Source organism: Bos taurus, chromosome 8 (genome assembly GCF_002263795.3).
Source record: "Bos taurus isolate L1 Dominette 01449 registration number 42190680 breed Hereford chromosome 8, ARS-UCD2.0, whole genome shotgun sequence".
NCBI lineage: Eukaryota > Metazoa > Chordata > Mammalia > Artiodactyla > Bovidae > Bos > Bos taurus.
The window spans coordinates 28,994,043-29,020,279 of NC_037335.1; the positions used below are offsets into that span (position 1 = coordinate 28,994,043).

At 41.3% G+C, this 26,237-nt stretch overlaps 1 protein-coding gene across 4 annotated transcripts in view; it reads left to right on the forward strand.

Annotated features, from left to right (window-relative positions):
• Positions 1–26,237, forward strand: part of TTC39B (tetratricopeptide repeat domain 39B) — a 156,056-nt gene that overhangs the window by 22,309 nt on the left and 107,510 nt on the right. The window contains exons 1-2 of one of the 4 annotated variants that reach the window (XM_059889400.1): positions 10,360–11,046; positions 24,568–24,602. The exons of 1 other annotated variant lie outside the window; for it this stretch is intronic. In XM_059889400.1, the coding sequence (XP_059745383.1) occupies positions 10,939–11,046; positions 24,568–24,602 (143 nt within the window). In that variant the 5' untranslated portion in view covers positions 10,360–10,938. Of the gene's footprint in view, positions 1–10,359; positions 11,047–24,567; positions 24,603–26,237 lie in introns of those variants that run through there. 2 more of the 4 variants (XM_059889399.1, XM_002689579.7) reach the window with 2 other exon arrangements.

The window sequence follows — 26,237 nt, forward strand, 5'->3', positions numbered from 1 at the left end:
TTACTGTGCTTGAATTTTTCTCTAGGTATGTTGGATCTGCTTATTGCAAAATGCTTTTAACCTTTTAAAAATGTTGTTCAAATTGTTCCTTGTTTTTTTACATTACTAAAGTAGTTCATCAAAGCAGTCCTGTTGTAAAAGATTTAAATCTGATGCCACAATATGATTTTTCACTTTATCATTCCTTCCCTGCCCATCCTTAGATAACATTAGCATTGAAGTTTGACTTTCCTAGGAATAGACTTTGCATTTAATGAATCTGGGAGATACTTCCTCTGTTTGCTTTACTTTTTACCCAATGAAGGGAGAGTTGCTGCTGCTGCTGCTGCTGGGCTGCTAAGTCGCTTCAGTCGTGTCTAACTCTGTGCGACCTCATAGACGGCAGCCCACCAGGCTCCCCTGTCCCTGGGGTTCTCCAGGCAAGAACACTGGAGTGGGTTGCCATTTCCTTCTCCAATTCATGAAAGTGAAAAGTTAAAGTGAAGTCGCTCAGTTGTTTCTGACTCTTAGCGACCCCATGGACTACAGCCGACTAGGCTCCTCTGCCCATGGGATTTTCCAGGCAAGAGTACTGGAGTGGGGTGCCATGGCCTTCTCCAAAGGAAGAGAATTAGGTAATATAATTGTACCATACTTTAACTACTTCCCTGTGAAGAGCATTTGGGTTGTTTCAATACAGTATGTACTATAATACATAGACCCTTGCACGTGTGTATGTTTTAACAGTATAGAATCCTAGGAATAGTACTCCTGTGTATACTTTGAAATGTTTGATAATACATGCATTTAAATCTTTAATAAATACAGCAAGGCTTCCAAATAGGCTCTATATACATTACATTTTTTTTTTAATATGAATATACTAAGACTGACTTCTAAATAGTAGCAACGGTATATGTTCTATTTTCCAACATCTCTGCCAACTGTGGATATTATCAATTAAAAAAATGTTTGCCAATCCTATGGACAAAATAATACTACTTTTTAGGTGCACTTTTCCAAGTTTATTGGCTATGGATTTCTTTTTCAATGCACTGTTTCTTCACACCCTGTATCTATTATTCTTTTGGCTGTTTGTCTCTTTCTTATTGGCCTGAAAGAGTTCTTTATAAATTATAGGTAATAATGTTTTGTCCGTATACAGTACCTTAAATATTTTCTCCTTGCCTGTCTTAGAAGTTTAAAATTTTTATGTAGCCAGAACTTTTACTCTTTTCTTTATGGCTTTTGGGTTTGGTGTCTTATTTAGAAAGATTGTCTCTGTTTCAAGGTTGTAAAGAATACTCTCCATACATCCATCTCTTGTTTTTGTAGTTATCTTTTTAATGTATCTAGAAATTTGCATATGGTTTTCATTTCACTTTTGTTGCAATAGATAACCAGTTTCTTCAGCATCATTTATTAAGTAATTCATTATTCTTTCTCCAACTTAAATTTTAACTGAATCATAAAATAAATTCCTATGTTTACATATCTGCATTCTTTATTATGTTCTATTGATCAGTTTATATCTGCATTCTTTATTATGTTCTGTTGATCAACATATATGTATTTTCCTGTGCCATTTCCACAATTTTAATTTGGCAGGGAAAATTCTGTAATATATTTTCCTTTTCAGATAATTTTAGAACTACTTGCCAGGTTCCACTTAAAATCTGCTGGAATTTTAATTGACTGAACTCTACATGAAAAGTTCTTAGGTCATGATGGGTAGGATCTCAGGCTATGGAGTCAGACCTGGTAATAAACCATTTATTAGCTCTGGAATGATAATTGCACCTATTTTAGGGAAACACTGTCTAGCTTATATGAGACAATATATTGAAATGCAAAGCATAATACTTGGTGCATGTATGTGCTAAAATGTCTTATATATTAACAGCGCTGATATATTCAATCACAGTTCTGTAGCTTATTAATGAGAGAACCTTTTCAATGACTTAAACTGTCAGGCTTCTCTCTAGTAAAGAATCCACCTGCAATGCGGGAGACCTGGGTTCAATTCCTGGGTGGGGAAGATCCCCTGGAGAAGGGTATCGATACCAGATCAGTATTCCTGCCTAGAGAATCCCATGGACAGAGGCTACAGTCCATGGTGTCACAAAGAGTCTGGCATGACTGAGCGACTAACACTTTACTTTCAAGAAATTGTAGGGTATGTGTATACCTACTCACACATGCACATACAGACATGTACGTGAACAAAATTTCGGTCTACAGTGATGATTAATATATAATAAAGTGCTTTCCTGGATCCTCTCACTTTTTATTCATTCTTTCAAGTAGTATTTCTGGTGTGGCTGCCATGTGTAGACCCTGGGCTTGATGCCTGGGGATATGCCTCATGCAACTTAAAGGCTGGAGGGAAGACAGACGAGATACGAATAACCACACACTCAACTTTGCACATGAGATATATGGCATGAAGAGAAGTTAGAGTGTCTCCATAGCTCTGGCTCAGCTTGATGATGTTCATTTTGTCAATTAGCTCAGTTTGTTGAATTTAAAAAACTGATTTCTCAAAAACAGTTTAAAAAGTTTAATGAGTGTGAATATAGATCACAGATTCTGAAGTTTTTTATGGGTTCAAATTCTGATTCTGTCACTTGGATGCTTTGTGACTTTGGGCAGGTTACTTAACCTCTCTGTGTTGCAGTTTCATCGTTTGTAAACTAGGGCTAATACTAAGCTACTTCAGGGGGTTATCATGAAAAGCAAAGAAGTTAATATATATGAAAGTGTGTAGAACAGTGCCTGGTACATAAAGAGAGCTGTAGAAGTATTAACTATTATTATGACATCATCAGCATCGAAATTTTTAACACTTAATATGGAATTATTTGGGACTTCCCTGGTGACTGAGACGGTAAAGAATCTACCTGTGATGTGGGAGACCCCGGTTCGATCCCTGGGTCAGGAAGATCCGCTGGAGAAGGGAATGGGTACCCACTCCAGTATTCTTGCCTGGAGAATTCCATGGACAGAGGAGCCTGGTGGGCCACGGTCCATGTGGTCACAAAGAGTCAGACATGACTGAGTGACTAACACTTTCACTTTCATGGAAGTATTTACTTTTTCTCAAATTCTTTTAAAAACCAACATTCAGTTCAGTTCAGTTTAGTCGCTCAGTTGTGTCCGACTCTCTGCAACCCCATGAATCGCAGCATGCCAGGCCTCCCTGTCCATCACCAACTCCCAGAGTTCACTCAGACTCGTGTCCATCGAGTCAGTGATGCCATCCAGCCATCTCATCCTCTGTCGTCCCCTTCTCCTCCTGCCCCCAATCCCTCCCAGCGTCAGAGTCTTTTCCAATGAGTCAACTCTTCGCATGAGGTGGCCAAAGTACTGGAGTTTCAGCTTCAGCATCATTCCCTCCAAAGAAATCCCAGGGCTGATCTCCTTCAGAATGAACTGGTTGGATCTCCTTGCAGTCCAAGGGACTCTCAAGAGTCTTCTCCAACACCACAGTTCAAAAGCATCAATTCTTCGGCATTCAGCCTTCTTCACAGTCCAACTCTCACATCCATACATGACCACAGGAAAAACCATAGCCTTGACTAGATGGACCTTTGTTGGCAAAGTAATGTCTCTGCTTTTGAATATGCTATCTAGGTTGGTCATAACTTTCCTTCCAAGGAGTAAGCGTCTTTGAATTTCATGGCTGCAGTCACCATCTGCAGTGATTTTGGAGCCCAGAAAAATAAAGTCTGATACTGTTTCCCCATCTATTTGCCATGAAGTGATGGGACCAGATGCCATGATCTTCGTTTTCTGAATGTTGAGCTTTAAGCCAACTTTTTCACTCTCCACTTTCACTTTCATCAAGAGGCTTTTTAGTTCCTCTTCACTTTCTGCCATCAAGGTATAATTGCATGTGATAAAATGACTCATCTTAACTGTACAAATTAAGTTTCATAAATATGTTCACCCATTTAACCACCACTATAATTAAGATACTGAACATTTGCATCAGCCTCAAATGCATCAGTTTCCTGGTGCCCTTCTGTAGTCATTTCAAGTTCTTTCTAATGCATTTGTTTTATCAGAATTCATTAAATTTTTTTTGATGTGTAATGTATATCAAGTTTGAGACACAAATTACATGATCTATTATGCTAATCCCTTCTGGCAGTTTCTTCCTTCTGCTTTTTTGAATAAGTTTCTATATTTAATTGCTTCTTGTTAGAAGCAAAATCGGAGAAGGCAATGGCACCCCACTCCAGTACTCTTGCCTGGAAAATCCCATGGATGGAGGAGCCTGGTGGGCTTCAGTCCATGGGGTTGCTAAGAGTTGGACACGACTGAGTGACTTCACTTTTACTTTTCACTTTCATGCATTGGAGAAGGAAATGGCAACCCACTCCAGTATTCTTGCCTGGAGAATCCCAGGGACGGGGGAGCCTGGTGGGCTGCCGTCTATGAGGTCGCACAGAGTCGGACACGACTGAAGTGACTTAGCAGCAGCAGAAGCAAAATGTCAGCATTTCGCATCGGATTGATTCAGTTAATTTGTCTTATAGTATAAAGTTTATTTCTCTGTATAATACAAATATGTAGATATGCAATTTAGCTTCTTGGTGAAATTTTCCTGATGTTGACAAAGGAGTATTATGTTGACCGTGGGAGTGAAGGAGAATTTAGCCTTGAAATTTTAACCTTTTCTTTCTTAGATTCCTCGAAGGACCAGATTAGTGTCCTTAGCATCTCTGCTTTGCTAGCACCGATAATTCTCAAGCGTGTATATCCTGGGAGGGAAAGTATTGAGTGGTCCAGTATTTGACATAAACCTTTTTCTTGCAGTAATGAATGCAATCATTTAATAAGAGCTGACATTATCGATTACTTAATATTGACCAGGCACCATCCTAACCCTAATACATCCATTTAATTCTTTGAATCCCACGAGTTCAGTATTGTTATTATGATGAATATGAATCTTAGAGAAGCTAATTACAATAACTTGCCCAAAGCCCCACATAGTTAAGAATTGATGGAGCTGTTAGTGGGACTCTACACCCACAGTCTTAGCATTATTTATTTCCCTCTTGAATTTGAAACTTGCAGGCTGTGGGTTTTTGGTTAAATAATTCCTGCTATTTTATAGATTTTTCACATCTATTTCTTATTCCATCCTCAAAACATCCAGTGGGGTAGGGAAGGAAATTTGATATTTTATCCCTTTATGCAAAGGTAGGCAAACTTTCTATGAAAGGCCAGAGAGTAAATATTTTCAGCTTTCAGCTGTGGTCTCACTTGCAACAACTCAGCTCTGAGGGTGTGAGAGGAAATATATAAATAGACAACATGTAAATGATTGAGAGTGGCAGCATTCCAATAAAACTTTATTTACAAAAACAGGGGGCAGGCTGGATTTGGCTCATGAGTTGCAGTTTGGGGACCTCTGTGGCAGTGGACTGGTCTCTTTGAGGACACTGGGGCGTGTCAGCTGGTGGGGGCGGGGGCAGAAGCAGGATTGCTAGTGCAAAGTGTTGTGCCCTGTGCACTCCCCTACCTTCTGCAGGCTGTAGCACTCAGTGCCCCCAACTAGTGCCTTTAGAAGTTTCAAGTCCCGTCAATAATAGTAGTGATAATAACTAGTGTTTTATCCTGGATGCTTTGTACTCTGTGCTTTTCAATGTTTCTTTTAATCAGTGAACACACCAGTGAGGTGGGAAACTGAGGTAGAAGAAAGGAAAAGGCTTGCCCAAGGTCACAGAGCTAAAAGGTGGTGAAATGGATTTGAACTCAGGGAGGCTGATTCTGAGCACCTGAGCTCAAGTCTGACTCTTAACCTATCTATCCCATGTAATGGGCTTTCTCAGTTTCAAGTTACCTTTGAAGCCTTATTCTTCAGGAACTTCCCAATGGTTAAGAGATAAGATCTATATTCTATTTTAAAAACTTTTGCTTTGGAGCAGAGCTATAAGTAAGGGAATGCTAATTCTGCCATTTTTCTGTCATAGCTAGAAAATTTGAGGGTTGAATAAGATGGTGCAAGAGGTTTCTTTTTGCTTGTCCTTAGGCTGCTCTGGAGGCTCAGTTGTAGAACCACTTTAATGATCACAAAAGAAATTATTTGTTAGTATTGTGTCAGTACTGAGCTGGGTGCATTAAATACATTATCTCAGTTTAAGCCTCAAAACAGTGCTATAAATTAAGTGGTATTATTCCCATCGCATAGATGGAAAAACAGAGGTTCATCTATGAGATGTTGGGTAAGTGAATTAAATCTCCACAAGTCTTAGTTTCCTTATTTGGATATAATAATAACCGTATCTCATGGAGTCATTATGAAGATTAAATGAGTTAATGCATGTTAAGGATATAGAGCAGTGTTTGGCACTCAATAACCTTTTATTATTGTTGTTATTGTCAGAATATATTAACAGTAGTAATAGTAGAGGTAAATGTTTTTTTTTAAATTTTGTTTATTTACTTTTGCCTGTGCCGCGTCTTCGTTGCTGTGCTAGGGCTTTCTCTAGTTGGGGCAGGGAAGGCTACTCTCTAGTTGCAGCCCATGGGCTTCTCATTGTGGTGGCTTCTCTTGTGGGACATGGGCTCTAGGGTAGTGGGCTCAGTTGCGGTGCACGGGCTTAATTGCCCGTGCCATGTGGAATCTTCTCTGAGCAGGGATCAAACCCATGTACCTTGCATTGGAAAGTGGATTTTTAGCCACTGGACTACCAGGGAAGTGCAGGTGAAATTTTTTTTTTAAATGATTGATTGTGAATTGGAAATAAGCATCTAAATGTCTAACATAGGGGCTTCTCTAGTGGCCCAGCAATAAAGAATCCGCTTTCTAATGCAGGAGACATGGGTTGAATCTCTAATCCAGGAAGATCCCACGTGCCGTGGAGCAACTAAGCATGTGTGCCAAAACTATTGAGCCTGTGCTCTAAGCCCTGAACCACAACTACTGAGCCCACCAACGACTGAAACCCGCGCCCCACCCAGAGCCTGTGCTCGTGACAAGAGAGGCCACTGCAGTGAGAAGCTGGTGCACTGCAAGGAAGAATTTACCCTGCTTGCTGCAGCTAGAGAAAAGCCTGAGTAGCAGTGAAGACCCAGAACATCCAAAAATAAATAAATTGTATTAATAATTATATTAATTGTTTTATATTTTATTAAATTATATTAAATAAATTATATCAATAGACATCAGCAGATTGAATTTATGGTTATTTATTCGTAGGAAGAAGTATCCGCTTTCTTCATTTTACTATTTATTTAATTTATTTGGCTGTGCTGAGTCTTAGTTGCATCATGTGGGATCTAGTTCCTTGACCAGGGATCGAACCCAGGTCCCCTACCATGGGAGCATAGAGTCTCAGTCACTGGACTACCAAAGAATTCCCAGCTTTGTTCATTTTAAATTAAAAATACCTCTATTTGTGATGGTTTCAAAATTAAATAGCTTGAAATGGTAAAACTCAGTCTCTCGGTTCTGTTTGTAGCTATTTGTTTTGTATGAAATTATGCTCCTGCAAAAATAGTATGCCCCAGATAGTCCTCTGTTTACTATAGCTTTGTAGGACTGGCACCAGAGGACAGGAGTGCTTGACGTATTAAGCGATTGCCAGGGTTCATTTTACAACCATAAAAATAGTAGCTGAGGACTAGTACAGGGAAGTAAAATAATTTACTAATTTTTGTTCAACAAATTCAACAGTACACCTTTGTAAAAGAACTTATGTTTTGCATATACATTCTTTATTACACACTGAACATGGCTGTACACATTTTGGGTTTATGCATGCCCATTCCTCTCCGAGGTTATATCCCAAACCATGTGAATTCTGTAATAATGACAATTTAAAGTATTTGTTCAATGTCAATTTTGACTATATGTGATTTTCCTTTTATGTACTTGACTTAGAACTTAACCCTTACCTTAAGCTTCAACTCAACTCCATATTTATAATGAAATGCAGAAAGGAAAATATTTCCCCCTTCATAAAGTTAACTGTTTCATTTTTTAAAAAACACACTTCTCTATATGTTAGTAGAAACTAAAGCAATGCTGAGCTTCCCTGGTGGCTCAGTGGGTAAAAAAATCTTTCTGCAATGCAGGAGACCTGGCTTCTGTCACTGGGATGGGAGGATCCCCTGCAGAAGGGAATGACTACCCACTCCAGGATTCTTGCCTGGAGATTTCCATGGACAAAGGAGCCTGGTGGGGTCCATGGTTGCAAAGAGTTGGACACGACTGAGCGACTAACAATTAAAGCAGTGCTGTCCAGTTCATTTGTTATTTGTGAGGGTGACATCTGGTGGTTTTTTAATTTCATATTTTCTCTGTGCTTGGTTGTTAGAGACTCCAAAGAATCATCATGTGAACTGCTTTGCCTGGTCCTTAACACACTAGCTGGCTATTGAGGATTGAGTTAGTACAACTGATAGGACTCTGACAGCCCAGCCCTTCGTTTGGACACAGTCCCTCTGGATGCCAGCCTTCAGCAAGGAATTTTATTTTAGCATGTGTGATGGACAGTCAGCTCCCTTATTGGGGAGGATTTGTGTTGAATTCAGAGAATCTAGGCTTTTGAGTAAGGGATGGTATCTATGCCAGCCTCTCTGCTTTCCTTATGAGGAGGCTAGAGGCCTATGAGGTTGAGTGTATTAACCAAGGTCACGTTGTTGGCCAAGGTCACTGTTCCCAGTGAGCTGAGGTCTTGGGCTCTGTGCTCATAAGTTATGTTTATCGTGTTGAGTAATCCACTGAGTAGGAAGAGTCTGGGCACTGAAGAATAAGAGATGAAGGCATTTTCAGATGGGAGAAGTAAGGCAGTTAACATTTTTTTGAGTACCTATTTGCTATAAATATTTCCATATTTCAGCCTGTTTTCTCTCTTTCAAAAGAAGATGCAGAATCTTTAGTGGGAAAGAGTTCTTGAGGAAGTAGAGTTGAGGGATCCCAGCTCTGTGTCCATGAATGAGTCCACCGATTCACCCCATATCTGAGAAGTTAGTATCTTCAGGAATGGTATTTACTGAGTCTGTTTTGAGTTGGACCTTTACGTGCTATTGTCTCTCTAACATCCTTCCAACCACTTGGGGAGATGGTTGGAATCCCCATTGCTAAGAGTCTGCAAAGTGCAAAAGTACTGTGTTGGGTTACCAAGTGGATTCAAAAGGAGTATGACAGCCCTTGCTTTCAGTAAGGGAGTTCTGATAGGTTCTTAGGAAAATCAGTGGAGCAGGATTCAGAAGGCTAGACCTCCCCAGGGGTGGGGTAGAGCTGAGATTGAGACCCATGTGGGTTCCACTTCCTGGCCTAAATTTATGTTTTCCACTCTCTTGTGCTGGAAATGCACTTAAGTGAATCTTTGAATAAAATCTGACTTATGAACACATGACAGTGGCTTAGTTAAAATATGCTCAATTTATGTATGTAAGTTATGTAAACACAACTTATGTAACTTATTACATAACTCAATGTAATCTTTCCTAATGAAGTGGCTGTCACTCCAGATTTCCTATTTTCACTATGAGATCTGCAATTTTTTTGTAAATATGAACCTTGAAAATAAAAAAGACAGGACTTATGGGGTAATATTAGAGGACTTCCCTGGCATGAGAGAAACTCGAGAATTATGTTAATACTGTACTTGGAGAATGTGTGAAATCGTTTTCAACCACAAGTGATGAGTGCTTCAAAGTTTCTCAGGCACACATTTTTCTTTTTTTTTTCTTTTGGCAGTTGATTTTTACTATTTATATTTATCTGAAATTTAAAAACTCTAGTTTTGAATAGTGTATGAAAATCTCCAGTTTTTTGATAAGCATATCCCAGAAAGTAGATTTGATAAACCTTCTGGGCAAACGTGGAAGATAAACTCTGTGTCTGGTTCTTTGTCTGTTCTTTTTAAGAATTCTGTTCGTAACCTTGGGAAGGTTGCATTTTATGCACTTGAAGGGCCCAGTGGGCACGTGGGAGTGTGAAGAATCTCTAGTATATGGGCCCCCATCACTTTCCTTCCCTCTGACTAAGAGCTCTATGGGTCAGTTGAGTTTTAATGTTAATCTTTAAAGGGGAGGTATGAGCAGTGATTGCACCCTTTAGATCCAGTACTAGGAATAAACTGAAGCTGAGGTTTACATTTGGCTCCAGAGAGTCTGGGGCATTGATGTTCCCTCCTACAATAGGAACTTATAAAGAAATGCAGCCTATAAAGTGCAACTGGAAGAGTTTAAATGCTCCAAAAGGCCATGGATGGCAGATGTGAGCAGAATGAACAATTCTCCCCAACACATGAGCTCAGGACACATATATTAAAAAGTTTTTTGCATCAATTATTTTCTAAGAGTCACTTCATGGATATGTAATAAATTTGTATTTTTAGTTAATTAACCTTGATTTAGGAAAACCAATACTTTATTGAAGTAGGGAGTAATATCACTTAGGTTTATGCATTTCCCATATGATTCCTTTAAATGTACTTTTTCCTTTTACGTGTGAGAAGATTTACATCCAATATTTGAGGAGCCCTTCTGGCGTGTCACTAAGATGATAATAAAGTGTAACAACTGATGTCAGTTTGGTTTCCCATTTTGGACATCTTGATCGACCAGGGGACAATGTCATGAGGTGGAGTGTCTGTGGTTCTTAGGACCCTAATACCCACGGTTCTTAATCTCTGCACTAATCCTTTGAGTGGCTAGGGCATCCTCTTTATGGCTCATCTCCCTGAGAATAGTCCAGATGTGACCCAGAGCCAAGTGTAGAATCTGTTACTTCTCAGAGTTCTCAGCAGCTCTCGGGTTCTTTGAGTCCATGGTACCAAACACACAGCTTCATTGGTCAATAGAATGGAATGTTGGGTAAAGGCTCCAGTGGGAAGGGTCTGATGCTATGGGGTTGGGGAGTGGTTCTCATTGAGGAAGAAGGTGTCAACAGAGCCCCTTCAGACCTTGTCATCCCTCCCTGAAGAACAACAGATGGATGAGAACATGGAGGCTTTGGCCCACAGTCCTATTGAAATCATTCAAATAGGAGAGGGAAAAATGGAGAAAGAGACACAGGAGGAGGATGAGAAAAAGGAAAAGGTAAGGGGAGAAAGGACAAGGCTATAGAGAAGTGATTCAACTTACTGGATTTGCAGTACCTACTTTTAATTTTTATCATGTTTCTTCCTATTCCCTCTCCCTTCTTAGAGTAATATTTACCACATATTTCTTTTCATACCCCGAAGTGAATTAAAATTCAGATGGGGAGACCTGAACAATTTGTAAATCTATTTGGTCTCTTTGGAAATTAATAAAGTATTTAAATTCCTGCATATTTTTAGTAGCATATTTGTTATCTTTAGTCTTTGCCTGTCTCCCTTAGGGCAAAAAATAATATGATTATCTTCATCATTAGCATCTCCATTATTTAAGAGTCTTAAAGAAATAAACACTTATTAAAAACTTGCTGTCACTTAAATGCACTTGCATGCATTTTTGCTACTCAGAGTGTTACAAATGAAGATGAAAATGATTTAGAAAAGCTTTAGCAGTGATGCAGCACCCCTCATTCCTTTTCCTCACTTCTCTGTTCTGTGTCCAGGATCCTCCATCCTGCTGGGGGAAGGAAGTCAGATTTCAGGCTCCCCACCCAGCAGGGAGCAGGCCCTGGAGTGGTGGGTGGCCTCTGGAAGGTTGCCCCCGGGGAATCTCTCACCTAACAAGGTTAGTCCATTTGCTGAATTGCAGAATGAAACTGCTCAAAGTAAAGACCTCTCATCTCAGGACAAGGGTTCTCAGCTAGCCAGTCTTCTAACAATTATCTGCTAATAGTTTTTGAAGTGCAGAGTACTGTGTTGGGTTATAAAGTGAATTCAGGAGTCAGATGGCTCTTGACTGCAGCCAGAGTCAAGATAGGCTCTTGAGAAAGTGAGGTTCTGTTGGAGGCAGCATGTACTTAGGAGCCAGGTGTGGCTCAAATAAACATTTATTACACTTATGCCCAAGAGTAGTGGCTCCTCAGGGTTGGCCCTAGCATAGGAGCTGGGGAGGCTGATGCAGCAGTCTTTAAGGATGGAACTAAATGCTGAGGCTTTCCGCTGAGCACATCTGTTTTGTCAGCAGTGTGAGTTTTCTTGTGTTGTTGTTGTTCAGTTGCCCAGTTGTGTCTGACTCCTTGTGACCCCAGGTACTGCAGCATGCCAGGCCTCCCTGTCCCTCACCATCTCCCTGTTTGCCCAAGTTCATGTCCATTGCATTGGCCATGCCATCTGGCCATCTCATCCTCTGACGCCCTCCTCTCCTTCTGCACTCAATCTTTCCCGGCATCAGGGACTTTTCCAAAGACTCATCTGTTCACATCAGATCAGATCACATCAGTCGCTCAGTTGTGACTCTTTGTGACCCCATGAACTGCAGCACACCAGGCCTCCCTGTCCATCACCAACTCCCGGAGTTCACTCAGACTCACGTTCATCGAGTCAGTGATGCTATCCAGCCATCTCATCCTCTATTGTTCCCTTTTCCTCCTGCCCCAATCCCTCCCAGCATCAGAGTCTTTTCCAATGAGTCAACTCTTCGCATGAGGTGGCCAAAATACTGGAGCTTCAGCTTCAGCATCAGTCCTTCCAGTGAATATTCAGGGTTGATCTCCCTTGAGATTGACTGGGTTGATCTCCTTGCTGTCCAAGGGACTTTCAGGAGTCTTCTCTAGCACCACAGTTCAAAGACATCAGTTCTTTGGTGATCTACCTTCTTTATGGCTCAGCTCTCACAACTGTATGTGACCACTGGGAAGACCATAGCCTAGCTTATGTGGACCTTTGTCAGCAGAGTAATGTCTCTGCTTTTCAACACACTATGTTTGTCATTGCTTTCCTGCCAAGAAGCAATCGTCTTCTGATTTCATGGCTGCAGTCATCATCTGCAATGATTTTGGAGCCCAAGAAGAGGATTTTGTCACTGCTTCCACCCTTTCCTCCTACTGTTTGCCATGTAGCAATGGGGCTAGCTGCCATGATCTTAATTTTTTTTAATATCTAGTCTTAAGCCGGCTCTTTCACTCTCCTCCTTCACCTTTAACAAAAGGCTCTTTAGCTCCTCTTTGCTTTCTGCCATTAGATTTTGGAAGACCCAGCAGTGGCCACAGGACTTAAAAAGGTCAGTCCTCATCCCAGTTCTCAAGAAGAGTGGTACCAAAGAATGTGCTAACCTAACCATCGGACAATTGCACTCATCTCCCATGCTAGTAAGGTCATGCTTGAAATCTTGCATGCTAGTCTTCAGCATTATGCAAACCAGAACTTCCAGATGTCCAAGCTGGGTTTAGAAAAGAAAGGGGAACCAGAGATCAAATTGCCAACATTTGCTGGATTATAGAGAAGGCAATGGAATTTCAGAAAAACATCTATCTCTGTTTCATCGACTATGCTAAAGCCTTTCTTGTATTACTTTCCTTAAACTGGAAGGACTCTGGATGCGTCTCTGACTGTATTTCTTTCAACTGGACCCCACATGGTGTATGGGCTTCTCAAGTGGTGCAGGGGTACAGAACCTGTCTGCCAATGCAGGGGACATAAGAGATGCGGGTTTGATCCTTGGGTTGGGAAGATACTCCTGAAGGGAAGACCGTGGCAATCCACTCCAGTATTCATGCCTAGAAAATCCCATGGACAGAGGAGCCTGGTAGGCTGCAGTTCATAAGGTTACCAAGGGTCAGACATGACTGAAGTGACTTAGTAGCAGCAGCCACATGCTGCACTTACCTAGTGGTGCAAAGTTTCAGGGAGACCAACTGTTGTAATCACTGGGGAAGTGAAAACCAGCAGTGGTGAAGCACTGGGAAGTTGATGGTGAGTTTAGAGAAGCAAACACCAGAGGTAGAAAAATCTTGTTATGCTCTGTGAGAAATGCATGAAGATGTACGGATATTTAGTGTTGGATGGGAGACTGTTGACTAGCAGTTCCCTGCAGATCAGGTGCCAAACCTAGCGGTCCTGATGGGAATCCACTGAGGAAAGGAGCGGATATGACTCTCATAAAGATACAAAGTGGACATGTTGAAACTTTTATTTAACCCATCACTGAGGGAAACCAGTGAGATGGTAAACTGATTCACGGACTGTTTGTGGAACTGGGTATTTATAGACTTCAAACAAGAACAATGTTAGCTTAAGATCCCTAGGCTACAGATAAAGCTGGATAGTGTCCTACAGGGTCATAAAACTGTAATCTTTGAGGTTTCCTTACCATTCCGAAATCTGCACATTAATAAATAATCTCATAGTATCTGGCTTCTGTTCAGTTCAGTCACTCATTTGTGTCCGACTCTTTGTGACCACATGGACTGCAGCATGCCAGGCTGTCCTGTCCATCACCATCTTCCGGAGCGTATTCAAACTCATGTCCATTGAGTTGGTGATGCCATCCAACCATCTCATCCTCTGTTGTCCCCTTCTCTTCCCGCCTTCAATCTTTCCCAACATCAGAATCTTTCCCAATGAGTCAGTTCTTTGCATCAAGTGGGAGAATCAAGTATTGGAGTTTCAGCTTCAGCATCAGTCCTTCCAATGAACACCCAGGACTGATCTCCTTTAGGATGGACTGGTTAGATCTCTGTGCTGTTCAAGGGACTCTCAAAAGTATTCTCCAACACCACAGTTCAAAAGCATCAATTCTTTGGCGCTCAGCTTTCTTTATAGTCTAGCTCTCACATCCATACATGACTCCTGGAAAAACCATATCTTTGACTAGATGGACTTTTATTGGCAACTAATGTCTCTGCTTTTTTAATATGCTATTTAAGTTGGTCATAGCTCTTCTTCCAAGGAGCAAACATCTTTTAATTTCATGGCTGCAGTCACCATCTGCAGTGATTTTGGAACCCAAAAATAGTCTCTCAGTGTTTCCACTGTTTCCCCATCTATTTGCCATGAAGTGATGGGAACGGATGCCATGATCTTCGTTTTCTGAATGTTGAGTTTTAAGCCAACTTTTTCACTCTCCTCTTTTACTTTCATCAAGAGGCTTTTTAGTTCCTCTTCACTTTCTGCCATAAGGGTGGTGTCATCTGCATATCTGAGGTTATTGATATTTCTCCTGGCAATCTTGATTCGAGCTTGTGCTTCTTCCAGCCCAGCGTTTCTCATGATGTACTCTGCATAGAAGTTAAATAAGCAGGGTGACAATATACAGACTTGACGTACTCCTTTTCCTATTTGGAACCAGTCTGTTGTTCCATGTCCAGTTCTAACTGTTGCTTCCTGACCTGCATATAGGTTTCTCAAGAGGCAGGTCAGGTGGTCTGGTATTCCCATCTCTTTCAGAATTTTTCACAGTTGATTGTGATCCACACAGTCAAAGGCTTTGGCATAGTCAATAAAGCAGAAATAGATGTTTTTCTGGAACTCTCCTGCTTTTTTGATGACCCAACAGATGTTGGCGATTTGATCTCTGGTTCCTCTGCCATTTTTAAAACCAGCTTGAACATCTGGAAGTTCACGGTTCATGTACTGTTGAAGCCTGGCTTGGAGAATTTTCAGCATTACTTTGCTAGTATGTGAGATGAGTGCAATTGTGTGGTAGTTTGAGCATTCTTTGGCATTGCCTTTCTTTGTGATTGGAATGAAAACTGACCTTTTCCAGTCCTGTGGCCACTGCTGAGTTTTCCAAATTTGCTGGCATATTGAGTGCAGCACTTTCACAGCGTCATCTTTCAGGATTTGAAATAGCTCAACTGGAATTCCATCACCTCCACTAGTTTTGTTCCTAGTGAAGCTTCCTAAGGCCCACTTGACTTTGCATTCCAGGATGTCTGGGTCTAGGTGAGTGATCACACCATCGTGGATATCTGGGTCATGAAAATCTTTTTTGTATAGTTCTTTGTGTATTCTTGCCACCTCTTCTTAATATCTTCTGCTTCTGTTAGGTCCATACTATTTCTATTCTTAATTGTGCCTATCTTTGTTTTTTTTTTTTTTTTATAGCACAGACTCAAAATTTATTCTGTTATAATCTCTATCAGATCAGATCAGATCGGATCGGATCAGTTGCTCAGTCGTGTTGGCTATAATTTATATTAAATAACAAATTGAAACTATTTTGTGTTAAATAAGTTGTACAATAAATGACATTTGTTCAAAGTAAAAAAAAAATCCTTATCTAAGCTTTTATAATATTCTGAAGTATCAGATAACTTAGTCTGACAGTTTGCTGCCGCTGCTAAGTCACTTCAGTTGTATCTGACTCTGTGTGACCCCATAGACGGCAGCACATCAGGCTCCTCTGTCCATGGGATTCTCTAGGCAAGAACACTGGAGTGGGTTGCCAGTTCCTTCTCCAGTTGTGCCCATCTTTGCCTGAAATGTTCCCTTGGTATCTGTGATTTTCTTGAAGAGATCTCTAGTCTTTACCATTCTATTGTTTTCCTCTATTTCTTTGTATTGATCACTGAGGAAGTCTTTCTTATCTCTCCTTGCTATTCTTTGGAACTCTGCATTCAAATGTGTATATCTTTCCTTTTCTCCTTTACCTTTAGCTTCTCTTCTTTTCTCAGCTATTTATAAGGCCTCCTCAGACAACCATTTTGCTTTTTTGCATTCTTTTTCTTGGGGATGATCTTGATCACTGCCTCCTGTACAGTGTCATGAACCTCTGTCCATAGTTCTTCTGGCACTCTGTCTATGAGATCTAATCCTTTGAATCTATTTGTCACTTTCATTGTATAATCAGAAGGGATTTGGTTTAGGTCGTACCTGAATGGTCTAGTGGTTTTCCCTACATTGTTCAATTTCAGTCAGAATTTGGCAATAAGGAGTTCATGATCTGAGCCACAGTCAGCTCTTGGTCTTGTTTTTGCTGAATGTATAGAGCTTCGCCATCTTTGGCTGCAAAAAATATAATCAGTTTGATTTTGATATTGACCATCTGGTGATGTCCATGTGTAGAGTCATCTCTTGTGTTGTTGGAAGAGGGTGTTTGCTATGAGTGGTGTGCAGTCTTGGTAAAACTTTGTTAGCTTTTGATCTGCTTCATTCTGTACTCCAAGGCCAAATTTGTCTGTTATTCCACGTATCTCTTGACTTCTTACTTTTGCATTCCAGTCCCCTATAATGAAAAGGATATCATTTTTGCGTGTTAGTTCTAGGTGGTCTTATAGGTCTTCATAGAACTGTTCAACTTCTGCTGCTTCAGCATTACTGGTTGGGGCATAGACTTGGATTACTGTGATATTGAATGGTTTGCCTTGGAAGGGAACAGAAATCGTTCTGTTGTTTTTGAGATTGCATCCACTTACTGCATTTTGGACCCTTTTGTAGATTATGATGGCTACTCCATTTCTTCTAAGGGATTCTTGCCCACAGTAGTAGATATAAGGTCATATATCTGAGTTAAATTCACCCATTCCAGTCCATTTTAGTTCACCAATTCTAAAATGTCAATGTTCACTCTTGCCATCTCCTGTTTGACCACTTCCAATTTGCCTTGATTCACTGAACTAACATTCTAGGTTCCTATGCCATATTGCTCTTTATAGCATCAGACTTTACTTCTATCACCAGTCACATCCACAACTGGATGTTGTTTTTGCTTTGGCTCCGTCTCTTCATTCTTTCTGGAGTTATTTCTCTGATCTCCAGTAGCATATTGGGCACCTACTGACCTGGGGAGTTCATCTTTCAGTGTCCTATCTTTTTGCCTTTTCATACTGTTCATGGGGTTCTCAAGGCAAGAATACTGAAGTGGTTTGCCATTCCCTTCTCCAGTGGACCACATTTTGTCTGTATTCTCCACCATGACCTGTCCATCTTGGGTGGCCCTACATGGCATGGCTCATAGTTTCATTGAGTTAGACAAGGCTTTGGTCCATGTGACCAGTTTAATTAATTTTCTGTGATTGTGGTTTTCATTCTGTTGGCCCTCTGATGACCCAGAGGATGGTATGGGGAGGGAGGAGGGAGGAGGGTTCAGGATGGGGAACACATGTATACCTGTGGCGGATTCATTTTGATATATGGCAAAACCAATACAATATTCTAAAGTTAAAAAAAAAAAAGAAGAAGCTTATGGAATCTTCCTGATGGGAGAGACTGACTGAGGGGGAAACTGGGTCTTATGGGCTGGGCTATGGTCAGTTATACTCTAATGCAATTTTCTGTTGATGGGCAGGGCTGTGTTCCCTCCTTGTTGTTTGACCTGAGGCCACACTGTGGTGGAGGTAGTGAAGATAATGGCAGCCTCCTTCAAAAGGTCCCATGCACGCACTGCTGCACTGAGTGCCCCAACCCTGCACCAGGCCACCACCGCCCCATGCCTCTGCCGGAGACTCCTAGGCGCTCACGGGCAAGTGTGGGTCAGTCTCTTATGGGGTCACTGTTCCTTTCTCCTGGTCCTGGTGTGCACAAGAGTTTGTTTGTGCCCTCTAAGAGTCTGTTCCCCTAGTCCTGGGTAAGTTCTGGTGGCTCTTTGGTGGTGTTAATGGCGACCTCCTCCAAGAGGGCTTTTACCATACCAGGTCTGCTACATCCAGACCCCCTGCCCCTGCGGCAGGTAACTGAGGACCTGTACCTCTACAGGCGATGCTCTGGCTCTAATCTGAGAGTAAATAGCCAAGTCAAACACAAGGACATCATCTGAGAGAATTCAAGAACCCTTGGGAGGATTTGTGCGACAGTCTGCAGTATTACCTCCAGAGATATGATGCCCCCTTCTCTCCTCCGCTTCTCCACTCCTGCCCAATTGCCTTAGTTCCAAGTTTTGGATGTTTTTCTTAATTAACATTAAAAAAATACTTTGAAGTTAAATCTGGAGTTGAATCTCAGTTCCTTCACTTACCAGCTGTGTAATATTGCTCAGGTAGTTACCTGTGACTGAATTTACTTGCTACAAATTGGGAGGAGCTTTGTAAAGTGCCTGACACATGTTAGGCACTCATTTAATCTTAGTTCTTCTCTTTGTGTGTCAGTGGTGTTCAACTCTTTGTGACCCCATGGACTATAGCCTCTGTCCATGGGGTTATAGCCATGGAATTCTCCAGGCAAGAGTACTGGAATGAGTAGCTTTCTCTTCTGTAGGGGATCTCCCCACCCCAGGATCCAACTGGGTCTCCTGCACTGCAGGCAGATTCTCTACCATCTGAGTCACCAGGGAAACTCCTTTTCTTTTTTTTAAGTGAAAAAAAAAAAATCACCTTTTGTCTGGTCTTTAGAGACAAAGTTTTCTTCCTCTTTTTATCCTTCTCTCTTGCTTTTTTTCTATTTCTTCTCATTTCTAGTTTATTAGAATAATATCCTAGAACTCTGGTGGATTGTCTCTGTTATGTGGAGGCATTGTATTAAATTTTTATTATTCATCTAAATGGAAAAAATGATTTTAACATTATTTTTTAATTAAAAATTTTCCCCCAGCTTTGTGAGCTATAGTTAACCTATAACATCGTGTAGGTTTAAGGTGTGCAACTTAATGATTTGATACATGACTGTATTGTGAAATGATTACCATAATAAGGTTAGTTAACACATCCATCTCACATCTCACATCATGAGAAACGCTGGGCTGGAGGAAGCACAAGCTGGAATCAAGATTGCCAGGAGAAATATCAATAACCTCAGATATGCAGATGACACCAGCCTTATGGCAGAAAGTGAAGAACTAAAGAGCCTCTTGATGAAAGTGAAAGAGGAGAGTGAAAAAGTTGGCTTAAAGCTCAACATTCAAAAAACTAAGATCATGGCATCTGGTCCCATCACTTCATGGCAAATAGATGGGGAAACTGTGGAAACAGTGGCTGACTTTATTTTTATGGGCTCCAAAATCACTGCAGATGGTGACTGCAGCCATGAAATTAAAAGATACTTATTCCTTGGAAGGAAAGTTATGACCAACCTAGACAGCATATTAAAAAGCAGAGATATTACTTTGCCAACAAAGGTCCATCTAGTCAAGGCTATGGTTTTTCCAGTGGTCATGTATGGATGTGAGAGTTGGACTATAAAGAAAGCTGAGTGCTGAAGAATTGATGCTTTTGAACTGTGGTGTTGGAGAAGACTCTTGAGAGTCCCTTGGACTGTAGGGAGATCCAACCAGTCTATCCTAAAGGAAATCAGTCCTGAATATTCATTGGAAGGACTGATATTGAAGCTGAAACTCCAATCCTTTGGCCACCTGATGCGAAGAACTGACTCATTTGAAAAGGCCCTGATGCTGGGAGGGATTAAGGGCAGGAGAAGAAGGGGATGACAGAGGATGAGATGGTTGGATGGCATCACTGACTCAATGGACATGGATTTGGGTGGACTCCGGTAGTTGGTGATGAACAGGGAGGCCTGGCGTGCTGCGGTTCATGGAGTTGCAGAGAGTCAGACACAACTGAGCGACTGAACTGAATTGAACTGAACTGAACACATCCATCATGTCACATAGTCATATTTTGTGTGTATGATGAAAATTTTCAATATCAGGTCTTTGAACAGTTTTCAAATATGCAGTGCGGTATTGTTAGCTGTGGTTTCCATGTTCTACAGTATGTTTTATTTAGAGAAACTGCTGCATATGATAGGGGCTTCACCCATGACTCAGGGGTAATGAATCTGCCAGCAATGCGGGAGACGTGGGTTCGATCACTGGGTCAGGAAGATCCCCTGGGGGAGGGCATGGCAATCCACTCTAGTATTCTTGCGGGGATAATCCCACAGACAGAGGAGCCTGATGGGTTGCAGTCCATAGGGTCATAGTCGGACATGACTGAAGCAAATGAGCACTTCAGGCACATACTGCATATGATAAAGGGAGAGGTGTTACTCAAATTAAGATGATTTCTTACTGGATATAACTTAGTGTTTCTTGTTTTGAGATGGATTGTTGCTGTTGTTCAGTCACTAAGTCGTGTCCGACGCTTTGCCACTTTATGAACTGCAGCATGCCAGGATTCCCTGTCCTTCAGTATCTCCTGGAGTTTGCTCAAACTCATGAGTCAGTGATGCCATCTAACCATCTCATCCTTTGTCACCCCCTACTCCTCTTGCCCTCAGTGTTTCCCAGGATCGGGGTCTTTTCCAATGAATCAGCTCTTTGCATCACGTGGGCCAAGTACTGTAGACTGAGCTTCAGCATCAGTCCTTCCGGTGAATATCCAGGGTTGATTTCCTTAAGGATTGACTAGTTTGATCTCCTTGCTGTCCAAGGGACTTTCAAGAGTCTTCTCCAGCACCACAGTTCAAAAGCATCAATTCTTCGGTGCTCAGCCTTCTTTATGGTCCATCTCTCACATCAGTACATGACTAATGGAAAAACTATAACACTGAGATGGGTATAGGGGTATTACTTGTTTAAGTGTAAATATTAGCCTTATTTCTTTTTAAAAGGAGAGCTGGACTTCTGAGCTATCTTTCCTGAAGCCCACTCCATGTCTCTGTGCCTGCTGTGTGCTCTGTTCTGGGTTGAGGTTTGTGAGGAGGGGGTCAGGTGCACAGAAGCTCTCAGGAGCATGCTCTCTGCATCCCCCGTTCCTGGTACAGGTCGGCCTGGGTGGGGTTAACAGGAATGCTGGAGGGACCATGAGCTGGTGTCTGGCACAGGTAAATTTAATTGGTCATCACAGCTAGAATTGGGTTCCTGGAGAACCTAGTCTTTCACCTTCTCTGCAACCCTTCAGATGGTAAACTGGGCTGTGATTCAAAATGACAAGGTTGGTGATGCCAAGAGCCTCTTCAGACTTTTGATTTGGAGAAAGGAGTCTTTTCTTAGAAATTTTTATATAGGCCAGAGAAGCCTATACATTGGCTTAGGTTCTTTTGCTGGAGGGCCAGCTCCTTTTTCTTTCAGTGGCTGGTTTATGAACTTCTGTTTTTGCTCCAGTCATTAGTCTCTGGAGACTGAGGAATAAGATGGAATTGCCCCTGACTCCACCTCCCTTACAGAGTATGGTATGAATGTAGATCAATAGATCAGGGTTCCCAAATTCTCAGCTCAGTTCTGCCACTACTTAGAATGTCTCTTCTTTTTCGTATTTACACATTTTGTTTCCTGCCTGCCTGCAGAGTCAGTATGTTGTATGTGTTTTGGTCGCTCAGTTGTGTCTGAGTCTTTTGCAGCTGCATGGACTGTAGCCCACCAGGCATCTCTGTCCATGGGATTCTCCAGGCAAGAATACTGGAGTGGGTTGCCAAACCCTTCTCCAGGGTCTTACCGACCTAGGGATTGAGCCCTAGTCTCCTGCATTGCAGGCAGATTCTTTACCATCTGAGCCACCAGGGAAGCTGTAGTATGGTGTATACATTGTTCAGTATTAATAATCAAATGAGAGAAAAGCTCTTGGGTCCTCTTTCTTCATTTCTGTGTTATAGCTCTAAATGAGGTGATGTGATCACTGCCTTGATGGCCCAAGCTCAATTCATTCATTAAGCAACATCTATCTTTTGAGCAACAACTCTGTGCCAAGCCCTGGTGATTTCTATGTAGATGTGATAAATGAGAACCTGCCCTGATGGAGACAGATTGTAACCACATAAACAAATGAGATGATTAGAGATTATGATATTAAGAATGGTATTGAGAAGGAAAGAAATCAGATGATGGGAAAATATTAGTATGCTGCTATTCTTAGTAATTTTAATTTGGTTTATTAGAGGATTTGAAAATGGAAAGATGAGAGTGAGTCAGCCATAGGAAGAGTTGAGTGAAGAACATTCTAGGAAAGGGACATGCAGAGAGGCATGGGATGAGTTTGGCTTGTGCATGGAACAGAAGGACAGACTGTGGCTGAAGTGGAGTGAGTAAGGGGGCCAGTGGGCAGAGGGGTAGTCAGAGGCTGGCAGGGTCGTTTAGGGGCTTCATAGATTTTTGAGAAGGAATTTGAATTTTATTTTTATTTCAGGACTCTACCTTGTTCTTTTTGAAAATTGAAATATAGTTGATTTACAGTGTTTCAAGTTTGTATTATATAGGTTTCCCTTGTAGCTCAGTCGGTAAAGAGTCTGCATGCAATGCAAGAGACCTGGGTTTGATTCCTGGGTTGGGAAGATCCCCTGGAGAAGGAAATGGCAACTCACTCCAGTATTCTTGCCTGGAGAATCCCATGGAGCCTGGCAGGCTACAGTCTATGGGATCTCAAGAGTTGGACACGACTGAGCAACTAAGCACACACTCTTCAGTCTCACTCAACCCAGAAGCACAATGAAACAAATAACAGGACTAAGCACACAACACAAGTTTATAGCAAAGTGATTCAGTTTTATATATATATATATATATATATATATATAGGCCTCCCCTGATGGTTCAGTGGGTTAAGAAATTGCCTTCAATGCAGGAGACACAGGAAACATGGGTTCAATTGTTTGATTAGGATGATCCATGGAGGAAGAAATGGCAGCCCACTCCAGTATTCTTGCCTGGAAAATTCCATGGACAGAGGAGCCTGGTGGGCTATAGTCCAAAGGGTCGCAAAGAGTCAGACATGACTGACTAAGCACCCATATATGTGTGTGTATATATATATACACACACACACACACACACGCACACACATATATTGTGTATATATATTCTTTTTCAGAAACCTTTTCATTATAGGTTATTATAAGATATTGAATATTTCTTATACTATACAGTAGGTCTTGGATGTTTATTAAATTTGGATTTATTCTATGTGCAGTGGAAAGGTTTTAAAGAAGTCTAAAGCAGTAGTATGATGTGAGCTTATTAAAGAAGAGAAAGAGAAGAGTAACTTCAGCTGTTATGTGAAGAATTGAATGGCAGATGTGAAGCGTGGGGGCAGGGAGGCCAGGATGGTCCTGTGTGTGGCTGTGGAAATGGTGGAAGGAATGTGAGGGAAGGAGGCTTTGAAGATTCGACTAGGTTACAGTGGGTCCCAGATAACTGGATGAGGAGCTTGGATTTGATTTTTGCACCTATGAGGGAACTTTGTGTATGTGTAAGTTTGTGTGTGAGTGTATGTGTGTTTCTAAGTGTGTGTGTCTGTGAGTTTACGGGTGAGCTTGTGAGTGTGTGAGTCAGTGTGTATGAGTGTGGGGTACATGTGTGGATTTGTAAGCAGATGTGAGTGTGCATGTGTGTGCAACTTTTGAACAGACCAGTGGCATAAAGAAAAGGCTGCCCTCTATGCTGTAGAGAACAGTCTGGCGGCAGGGAGACTTGCTGGGTGGGTAGTGGGGTTGGATATTACACAAAGACCCAGGGGTGCTAACGTGGCCAGCCAGGGAGAAAGACATGACTGAATCGGGCAAGTCCTGTTATTTGTCTCATTGTGCTTCTGGGTTGATTGAGACTGAAGACTCCTTTAGAGGAGTCACAGTTTCTTCAAATTAGCCCAGTTTGATTGCTAGCTGAGTATTTTACTAGTCTTATTTAAAAAAAAACAAAAACTTATCTAAGTTAAATCTCACTTACATCCATGTGCTTGATTTCTCTGAAAGGAGTTACATTAGTGAGCGTTAAGTGGAGTGGTTCCACTGCAGCCCACCCAAACTCCCCACTCTGTTGCTGGGAGGCATGCACACATGTGCTTGGGCACATGCGCATGCATGCACGCGAGCACGCACAAGTCTCTTTTATGTTTAAAGTTCTTGATTCCTGAGACACTCATTGTGTTTTTTGTTCCCCCAGGACATCTTTGAAGATGCTTTGGAAACCCTCTCTGTGTAAGTAGTAACGTAATAAAAACGTATATAGTAGAGAACATTGATGGTTTTCTTTTAAAAAAAATAAATATTTCATTCTCATTTTTTTGAGTATAGTGACTATTGTTGGAAAAATTCAGTTCTCTATAATTTAACATTTAGGATGTGATTAAGCCAGATTTCTTGTAACCTTAAACTAAAATAAAAGAAAAAAGTTTTCCAACAAATTAAATTTTGTTTACAGCTAACCCTTTTATATTGGAGAAGGAAATGGCAACCCACTCCACTATTCTCGCCTGGAGAATCCCAGGGACAGAGGAGCCTGTTGGGCTGCTGTCTGTGGGGTCGCACAGAGTCAGACGTGACTGACGCGACTTAGCAGCAACCCTTTTATATCTTGCCCATATTTCTTTACATGATTGGCCTCATACTGTAGATTTTTGCTTTTGGTTTGCACTTAGTTTTATTATAAGCATTTCCTATATGCCTATATAATTTTTGTAATGATTTTAAATGATGTCATATTAGATCAAATGGAACACTACAGTTTACTTATTCATTTCTCCTTAGACATTTAGTAAAACTAGGGAATATTTTAATATGTATAGTTTTGTTATATTTTTGAGTTGTCTCTGAAAGTTTTAACTTCACCAATGTAGGATTACTGGCTATAAAAGGGATGACTATTTTTATTGCTCTTTATGTGATATTTTTCAAGTTGCCTTTGTGTACTAGTCAACTCAGGCTGCCATAACAAAATACCATGGGTTGGGTAGCTTAAACAGCAGAAGTTAATTTTCTCACAGTTTTGGAGCCTGAAAGTGAGAGATCGGTTTGCTAGCATGGTTTGGTTCTGGTGAGAGCTCTCTGCCTGGTTTACAGATGGTCACCTCCTTGTGTCTCCACAGGTAGAGAAAAAGAGAGAGAGAGAGAGAGAGGTCTCTAGGTGCTCTTCCTATAAGGGCATTAGTCATGAGGACCCCACTCTCAGGATCTGATCTAAATCTAATTATCTTCCAAAGGCCTCATCTCCAAATGCCATCACATTGGGGATCAGAGCTTCAGTATGTGAATTTTGGGGGAATGCAATTCTGAGATGGTTAGATGGCATCACCGACTTGATGGACATGAGTTTCAGCAAGCTTCAGGAGTTAGTGATAGACAGGGAAGCCTGAGGTGCTGTAGTCCATGGGGTCGCAAAGAGTTGAGCGACTGAACTGAATTCAGTCCACAGCACTTTCAAAAGAATTTTATCTTTTGAATTTTATCTTATTTTAGCTATGAACAATGTGTACGTGTAGCATCATCATCCCTAGGTATTATTTGAAACCATTTTTCTGCTTAAAAAGTGAAAAGTGTTAGTCGCTCAGTCGTGTCCAGCTCTTTGTGACCCTGTGGACTGTAGCCCGCCAGCATCCTCTGTCCATGGAATTCTCGAGGCAATAATATTGGAGTGCGAAGCCATTCCCTTCTCCATAGGAACTTCCTGACCCAGGGATTGAACCTGGGTCTCTTGCATTGCAGGCGCTTTACCATTTGAGCCATTAGGGAAGCCCTTTGCTACTTTAGTGATACCTAATTGTTTAGTTAAAATTTTTTTTTTCTGGGAGTTCTCTCGTGGCCTAATGTTTAGGATTCCAGGCCTTCACTACCATG